The sequence below is a fragment of the Aricia agestis genome, chromosome 21, assembly GCF_905147365.1.
Source record: "Aricia agestis chromosome 21, ilAriAges1.1, whole genome shotgun sequence".
In the NCBI taxonomy this organism is placed as follows: Eukaryota; Metazoa; Arthropoda; class Insecta; order Lepidoptera; family Lycaenidae; genus Aricia; species Aricia agestis.
Window position 1 is genome coordinate 272262 of NC_056426.1, and position 9325 is coordinate 281586.

The 9325-nt window shown below is 38.1% G+C and overlaps 2 protein-coding genes across 3 annotated transcripts; one reads left to right on the forward strand and one right to left on the reverse strand.

Moving 5' to 3' along the window:
• Positions 1–675: 675 nt before the first annotated feature.
• Positions 676–6169, forward strand: LOC121737902 (nucleoplasmin-like protein). 2 transcript variants are annotated; one of them, XM_042129635.1, is made up of 6 exons: positions 676–788; positions 1382–1521; positions 2977–3102; positions 4154–4279; positions 4783–4833; positions 5568–6169. In XM_042129635.1, the coding sequence occupies exons 1-6, from the start codon at positions 767–769 to the stop codon at positions 5667–5669; spliced, it is 567 nt and encodes a 188-aa protein (XP_041985569.1). In that variant the 5' UTR covers positions 676–766; the 3' UTR covers positions 5670–6169. The 2 variants fall into 2 exon arrangements, with proteins under 2 accessions (XP_041985569.1, XP_041985570.1); XM_042129636.1 differs by lacking the exon at positions 4783–4833 and having other exon boundaries at positions 686–788.
• Positions 6170–7265: 1096 nt separating this feature from the next.
• LOC121737901 lies at positions 7266–9123 on the reverse strand. The gene is made up of 2 exons (XM_042129634.1): positions 8790–9123; positions 7266–8719 (listed from the first exon to the last, which is right to left on the reverse strand). Exons 1-2 carry the CDS (start codon positions 8902–8904, stop codon positions 7287–7289), a joined length of 1548 nt encoding a protein of 515 aa, XP_041985568.1. The 5' UTR covers positions 8905–9123; the 3' UTR covers positions 7266–7286.
• Positions 9124–9325: the final 202 nt, after the last annotated feature.

Below are 9325 nucleotides of genomic sequence, written 5' to 3' on the forward strand. Positions count from 1 at the left end.
TTACCACGCGTACTACAAAATATTTTTTCTTTTACTAGATCACGTATTTATCATTATTATTATATATGCATAACGTATTTATCATTATTATTTATAAAATATCCATAATTCCATACTATACGTACTAGCTAATATTACTGTATGTCTGGCGCAACGTAGTTGCGGGCATCAACTAGTAGTATTATATTTAAATTATATAAATAAAAATAAAGCTAAATTTTTATAATTTATTAAGATCAGATTACCTTATATTAAAAAAAAAAACAACAACAATAAACAATAACACGAAAAAGTGAAAAAAAAGTGAAACAGCCACGACGCGAATTTCGCGTCGTGGTTGTTTCACTGTGACCACAACGCGTTGTGAGCCATTTTTCGCTCATTGAGCGATTTCGGTCTTTGAGCGTAACATATTGATTTGAATTTTGAAACGGTCAACGGAACACTTCGACTTTCGAGTGCGAATCCAACTGGAACTTGGCCGATTTTTTCTGTCTGCTGTGGATAGAAAGGGTCTAAAATCTAAAGTATCGTTATTTATAGTTAGCAATCATTTAGAAGTTAAAATTTAATGATTATATTCGTCTTATTAATAATATTAATTTGATTTTTTTGAGTATTTTTAAAAATCAGTGTTGCTATAAATTTCTAGCTGTCAAACACTTTTTTTACTTCTTTTGAATCTGACAACCCTGTTTCAGATTTGTGTGTGCCGGCATCGCACGTGAACGTGTCGCAAAAATCTCAATAAATTAGTGAAATCACAATGTCTGACGAATATTTCTATGGTTTGTACCGATCTTTAATATATGTCGTGTATAATATTCATTGTATTTATGGATTTAAACGTGTAATTTGCTACGAAAACGACGCCTCAAATGTTTGGAGTGTTTGGCTCCCGGCTACTTCGCCATTTTATTTCACAATGGATTTGCGAATTCACAGTGATAAATTTAGCATTTTACTTTTCAATTGCGTGTTTTTGCGGTGATCCAATGCGCCTGAGACTGCTACCGGTAAAACTTTGTATTGTTTGGATTTTGGTTTTACACCTACTTGCCGCCATTTCTAGGTTGCACCTATTTCGAGTAACTAATTAATCTGCCTGTAGTCCTTTATCATCACTACGAGTGCTATCACGTTGATGCTATAATAATTTATTGATTTTATTACTCGGTATGTCGCGTAAGCCGCTCGTGATAGGCGGCAGCGGGCAGAGTCGGGCGCGGAATTCAAAAGTATGGCGTCCTTGTGCTGGGCGTCGAGTGACCGTTTAAATGCCGACTTGCACGTGTGATATCGTTTTATGACTCATTGTTACCTCGAGGAGGCAGGTGGAACGTGGATCCTTGTGTTTGACGGCTGACTTCGAACGTTCCAGGTGTAACCCTCTCATCTTCACATCAGTCGGAAACATGGGACCCAGAGGCGAAAGCGGAGTACCCCCGCAGTAATAAACTGTTAATTCGCCAAGCTCTGCTCGGCCCGGACGCCAAACCCGACGAACTCAACGTCGTACAGGTAAACTATCATTGTAATTTGTAACTGTGTAGCATTTTGTGAACCGAACCTTATTGCTAAGTGGGAAGGTCGAAAAGCGGCGCACCGGATATTTCTGCAACTGTACACCATACCGAGCCACAAGTTTACCTTTTGAAGGTTAAAGTTGGTTCTTGTTTATTAAACTATTTATTACTGTACTGTTTGGTTTGTGAAAACTTCTGAGAGTACTTCCATACAATAGAACTTAGAAATTGTACAGTGTTGTATACCATGATGCAAAAGTTTATATTTAGTTAACAAATAATTTGAGGAATCTAGTTTGTTACTGCAATTCTTTTATTTTGATTTTAGACTTGATAGGGTTGGCCTGAAGGAAACGGGGCACTATGGGAAAAAGTCGATGGAGCCCAGGAGTTTAGAAAGAGACAGGGGTTGATTTTTGAGAAAAGTTTTTCTGAGCTTTTTTTTTCCCTTGGCAGGAGGCGCCAAGGCCATCGATTGGTATATTCAAAAAGGGTGGTTATAACTAGGTTAAAATTAAGTCTTTTTTTTCAAAGTGCCCCGTTTCCTTCAGTCCAACCCTTGATAGTAATACTAGAGACCTGCCCCGGCTTCGCACGGGTATAAAATATATTGCCAGCCCATGTCACTCACTGAAAAATAATTAAAATCGATTCAGGAGTTTTTAATTATAATATTCATTACTACTCTTGGCCCACATTGGTAGGTACCGCCGTTAAAGCTACATCCCGCAATTTTAGGATCTGTAATGATATCTTCATAAATATTCATTTAAATCATATGCTGTAAAGGGCCATATAATATATATAAAAAATGTTATTGTGGGATATCTGTAAGAGATAGACATAATATACCATCGTGGAGTTTTCTTAGACATTTTTATAGTGTACAATACTTAGTACATTATTTTGATAAATCTCGTAGGGATCTGTGTTTGCTATGTAAGCAGAGAAATTATTTTAATTATTTACGACATCACATTAGACACCCCAAAAATAACAATATTTCTACACTATTTAATGAATGTTATTATACTTAAAAACCTTCCTCTTTAATCACTATCTATTAAAGAAAACCGCATCAAAATCCGTTGCGTAGTTTTGAAGATTAAAGGGAACAAAGGACATGAGGGAGAAAAAGCGACTATGTTTTATAATAATATGTAGTGATCATGCTATATTAAGATGGTACTTATCTTAGTGTAAGTCAAGGTTGATTATTAAAAAATCTTAGTTATGACATTTTTTTTTAAATAAAATAATATTTTTATAGTTTAGCACCTTATACTTACTAGAATGATGATAATTTTACCATTTTCCTTGATGATTTTGTGTGTTGTTTTAACACACTTAGTCATACAGTGATGACTTTCGAGGCATTTGTCTGACTACTTCCTAATTTAGCAATTATTTAAACATACAATGCATCCGATTAACACAAAGTGTTTTGAAGGTGGAGACCATGTGTCTACAAGACTCCATCAAGATTCCAGTGGCCATACTGAAAGTGGGAGAGACGAGGCAAGCGCGCCTTGACATTGAATTTCCTGATGCTCCTGTCACCTTCACACTTATCCAGGTAATTAATTAGTATACAGTATAATTATTACAAGAGGAGGAACGGGGAAAGCTGGCAAGTCCCGGAGGAGGTCTTTTGTCTAAATAGCAAACAAGCTTAATATAACAAGCAACAAACATAAAAGGACAACTGTAGCTTGAACTATCGGCTAGGAAATCATAAATAAATAAAATTATATAGAATTAAGTAATGTGTAGTGACGTTTTGCTATTTTTGGTCTGTGGCATGTTAAAATAATTCAATTTTCAATTCAATATCTTTATTTGCACAAAACATGATAAGAAGATGTTACAAGTTTGCGAAAACAGTACATGTTTTGCCGTTTTAATGGCATGCAAATATTACAATAAATAGGATCCTCTAAATTAACAGCCAAAATATTTAAATATTCATTGATTCTCAAGCAAATGTGTAACATTGATATTAATTAACATACAAATTGGAATACATTAAAAATGGAATTGAACATTACAGGACAATACTTTATTCATTATCATTGAATTTCATTTAAATATTCTTTAACTGTGTAAAAACTTTTTTTGATTAGGAATTTTATCTTAAATTTATATAAATTGTCAATTTCTATAATTACCTTCAGTTTCATGTAATCAGTTTCTACTGAAAACCAGACATTTCACTTTAATAACTCAATCATTAACTTTAGCAGATATTTTTGGAATTGCCACTTAATTTGTAACTAGCGAAAATACCAGTCCACAGTCCAACACTGTTGTTCATTCATGCTATTGTTTAGTAAAAACTAACAAAGGAGTAACAGATTATTAGATTACACTTTTGTATAACTAAACTTGAAAAATACTTGTTTTGCCGATTTAAATAAAATACTTATAAAATTGTTAAAATACTCAGCGTTTTCAATGATGATACAAACAACCATTTATTTTGATTGGGAGATTGACTTCGTTTTGAAGATGATCACCTTTTTAATGATTGCTTTGAGGCATTTGTCTGAGTTCACACACCACTGTCCATAGCACATAACACATTACAATGTCCCACAATGTAGTTATGAGTGATGTTTGTATTCCAGGGCTCCGGACCGGTGCACTTAATCGGCCAGCACCTGCTCGGAGCGCTGGTGGAGGAGTTCGAAGACATGGAAGAGATGGAGGAGGAGATGCTTGACGAGGAGGAGGGAGATGACTCCCAGTTCAAGGTCAGTTAGATGAGCGGGCAAATATAATGCATGTTAAGAGAATTTCATCAAAATGGGCATGAATGTTTGGAAAGGGACATTCAGTATTTCGACACAGAGTAACTTGGTTATTTTTTCATTGATATAAGGCTTCTTACAGACGAACGGCACGCTTCGACAGCTGGCGCTGGGATTTTTTATTTAACATTTTTTTTTTGACACTGGTTACCGTCGACGCGTGTCGTCGGTAGGTGCCCGTCGTCTGCAGGCGTTTTATTGACTGGATAGCCACCCAAACTATCTTACCAATCACCTCTGACAAATTATATGCTGTTACTGAAGACAAACTATTATAGCTGAAAATCTCTTTTCAAAAGAATTAATTCTTTATCATTAGGAACTTCAATATTTGGGTTAGTAGGATTATATCATGAGGAAAAGTCACTGTGCAGTTTAAACTATGTACATGTGAATGGTCTTTAGAATGCATTTATTAACTTATTGACTGTAAACTGAATTTACAGGAAGATGAGAATAAAAGGAAAGGATCTGCGGGAAAGCGCAAGACGAATGAGGTACTGAAAACCTTCAACTAATATCTTGTACACGTCTAACAGAGGGAAAAGGGCCAAAGAGGGCCAATTCTGCAAAATTATGATTTAAAGAAATATCATATTTTGGTAAAACTGTGCCCTCGATACACAAATTTTTATGCCGTCAATAAAATACCAGCTTGAGATGATTAGAACAGCTAATATAATAAGGAAGTAAAAAATTACGGATATAAGTGTAAATTGTATTGTATTTTCTATACATACACCGATAGAGGATTGTGTTTGGTAGAATATAATATTTTGGTTATGTATTTTTAGCTGTTCCTACCATAGCTTGTAAATTGACGCAACATTTATGATTGGCTGTTGGTTTTCTGTACTCATTCAGACCCTTTACCTTCTGATAGTCTTGTTGTTTACTGTGCTGTACATACTTGTGTCAACAGATATTTATATCACAAGAGTACTCAATGTCGGTATTTGTCTCTGTGGTACGGGAGTGCATGCCGGTTTTGTCTAGGGTCGGTTCCGTCGAGAGTATCCTTAGCACAATAATTGCAGGCGCGACGCGATTCTATACTCTGTTTTATGTGAATGAGCATACACACAAAAAAATACAATGGTACATTAATTTTATCGATTTTTTAAATTTTGTCTGTGCTGTATCACGTCGCGTCTACAGAATTATTGTTTGACGACTAACTACTGAAATCATTATATCATTGTGAAGTAACGAGATTGTAAATTGATTACAGGACGAAGACGATGAGGAAGGCGAACCCAAGGGCAAGAAGGCGAAAATGTCCAACAACGCTAAAGGCAAGCAACCCTCGCCCAAGAAGAACGCCAAGAAGTGAGCGCTCCCCCCTCCCCCCCGCGCGCCGCGCCCCCGCCCTCACGATCCCGCTAAAGACTGACTTACTTCATCCCCTCATGCCGTAGCCCGGATCATACCAGTTCTGTTGAAGTCCCGCGGGGGCCGGCGCCGTCCTAGTGCGGTAACATAGGTTAGTGTGAGAGCGAGCGAGGTGCGGACGCGTGTGTGTTTCGGTGAATGCTGTTGTCGGTCGTATAATTTGATCCTATTTTTGGATTATTTATAAGCGTGATTTCTTACACTTTTTTTTTGTACTCATATTTTCATTCCTTACTGTGGTATAGCGTGCGACGTCGGATTCGCGCGTATTTTTAAGTTAAGCGTAATGGGTGTAAGATAAGAAACGATTTGTAATGGAATCCGCAGATTTACATAAAATTGCTAACGATTTCTCTTTTCAGAATGAAAAACTATTATAGTTTGTTTGTACATATACATTAAAACATAAGGACGGTAATAATAAAACATTTCTAAACATTCTGAACTGCTTTTATTTTCCCTAACTTCTCTAATAGATGAGACAACGAAATAAGTCTGCCCCCTGCCTAACCCTTGCGCAATAAGCGCGCGCCGATTAGCCGAATCAGGAAAGACAGAACGGAGTGCAGCAGATTATTTTCAAGTGTTTCAATATAACGCACTTGAAAATATACTTTAAAATTATTACACTAAGTGCGATAAAGGATTCCCGCGTAATGCGTATCCTCGAGGACGCGTGATTTGCAAGGTTCGAGCATTTATGCACTAGTATAAAATCTTCTCCGATGCTCTCCGTTCTGTAAACGCGCGCGCCGAATCAAGAAAGACGTCTAAAATATAATCACTACGTTGTCTAAAGTCTAACCATAAAGTTAATATAGCTGTATATTAACTTTGTGGTCTAAACACACAAGACCTAAAATCGGATTATAGATGACACACCATGCTGAAATTACGTCACGTTATATTATGACGCGAAGGACCTGCCCCTGTGGCCAGTGGGAGTTCAAATAGATCTGTTGAAGCATGTTGAAGACATTGTCAAAGAAAGTAATATGCTGTTGTGCCAAATTTAAAATTCAAATAAGAAAAAAATGGCGAATAACTGTAGCATTCATGGGTGTAATGGCTGCACCTGCTTGTCAAGAGACAGCTGCAGTCTGCAGCTGTTCGCACCTTCGATCACTAAGGCTGGTTTTATAGTAGAGCGTTTCGCAGCGCCGTTGGAGCGCGCGCGTTCGAAGCTGTAACAAACGTATGGACGAACGGCGCTGCTCAAGCGCGCGGACTTTAAAACGCAACTACTACCCCCATACATATTCGAACGCGCGGCGCTCCAACGGCGCTGCGAAACGCTCTACTATAAAACCAGCCTAAGTGATCGAAGGTTCGCACACAACTAATAATTCGCATCACTTCACAAAGTACATCTGTAATTTTGTATTTTTTTCTGCCGATGTTTGCGATGCATAAAAAATTCGCAGATATATGTGTGGGAGCCTGTTTTCATCCAGATTTATGAGTTGAAGCATTATAGCAATTCCAGGAATTATATTAAAATAAAACGACACATTTTACTTAAAATTATATTCTCAAAATAAAATAAGATTCCTCATACTTAATTTGGCATTCGATCCAACATTAATTGTAATATTCTATTTCTTTCCCGTTGTATGTTGTTAGACTCTTCAACAGCTTTTACTAATTTATCAAACTTATCTCTATCGTTACTGTCAGTTGCAGTGTGGACTATATTCCTTATTTCTGAGAGCATTGCATTGTCAACATTACACTCCTGCTTGACTTGCATTCGGGCTGAGTTCGGTTCACCATAAATTTCTTCAAAATCGGAGAAGTAGGGCCAAGTGACGGCTTTGCCTGTTGCAGATTTTTTCTCTGCCAATCTTAGGTAGGTATGTTTTAAATTCCGAAACTTCTTGTCACACTCTTCGGGGGAGTAACCTATTTTAGGAGCTATCTGTTTCCACAAGTTTTTCTTTTTCACTAGTGGGTCCCTAAATTTCTTCTTGTTTTCTATGTAAAACCTGAGCAGGTGTTTGACATAATCTTCTTCGACAGGCTTAAATACCTCATCTGTTGGTATATTTAGTGCAGAATGCTCGTTTTCATATAAATTTACAAAGTCATTGTAGTACCGCCATTTTGTGATGCATCGTCCGGAGATGGCTTTACGTCTCAATCTGAGGTACGTCTGTTTGAGGTTCCTGAACTTCTTGTCACAGCTGCCGGCAGGTTCCCCGACCTTTCTCGCCACCTCCTTCCAGAGCTCCTTCTTCTGGTATTTAGTGCTCTTGAACTTCTCAGCTATTTCTGTGTATGCAGAAATGAGCACCTTCACCTTGTTTCTACTCCAGGGCTTCTCGCCAGGTTGGTAGTTGTAAAATATTCTTTCAAAATAGTGGTGGTACGGCCACTTTATCTTTCCAGATTCATTCCCTTTCTCGACATAATTGAAGTATGTTCTTTTCAAGTTTTTGAATTTATGGTAACAGTTGTACTCTGTAGTGTGGAGTTGAATCGCTATTTCCTTCCACACATCTTTCTGTAGCCACTCTGAGCTTCGGAACCTGTTGATGTTTTCAATATACAGAGTTAAGAGCCGTCGTATCTTGGAGTCCTCCCACGGCTCTAAGATGGCGGGCGACATCGTTTTACAGTCTTTGAACACCTCCTCGCAAGCGTGGTAGTGCACCCACTTTATACCTTTTCCTAATCTCTTCTTTTTTAGTAATCTCAGGAAAGTGCGTCGAAGGTTTCGGTATTTTTTATCGCACTCCTCTGGCGTTGTACCAATGTGCAGGGCGATTTCGTTCCAGAGCGGTCTGCTCTTTGTTTCATCTCTGAAACTGTCGTTAAGACACAGACTGAGGAACAGTTTGACTTTGTTTCTATCCCAGAAGTTCTCCCCATCTTTATTAGCTGTGCTCTCTTTAGCGTATGTTTTGGGAACGTCCTCTGACGGTATGCTAACTGGGGTATACTGTTGATTCACGGAAGGCTCTAAGATATATCGAGCTTCGGGGCCTGGAACTGAAAAGATATGATAAGCGACTTTGTTGGCTGGTACCGTACCTATTCAAAAAGTAAAAACTCAACTTACTTTGAGGACTTTGGATGGCAAAATTGTTACCACTGAACCTACTCAATACAACATTATTTTGATCTTCTCTCACAACAAACCAATAACTTTCGTTATGTGGTGTATTCACTTCCATACTTTTAACAAACTTTTAACTATTTATCTTAGTGTTACTGTTTCGCCAAAATATCCACAAAACGTGATCACAACAAAAACATTGAGTAAATAAAGTTTACTTCTTCTTTGTTTCGAAACCACAGAAAACAAATTATTGCGGCTCTACACGATCGGCCAGCGTAGTGGGCCATCACGATGGGCCAGCGTGGGGAGGACGTAGTGGCGTAGGATGGCCATGGCGCCAGCGCTGGCCGTGGAATGGCGGCGGTGTCGGTTTTTCGGCTGCGCATCAAAGGATGATGGCCCAGCGATGGCGGTACGCCTCTACACGTTGGCGATACGACAGTCGGTGCCTGACCGCGGTCGAGTGAGGACGTCGTAATTCGTATTACAATTTACGAATTTATTTCTAAATGACGAGTACGTGATCTCATAATGAA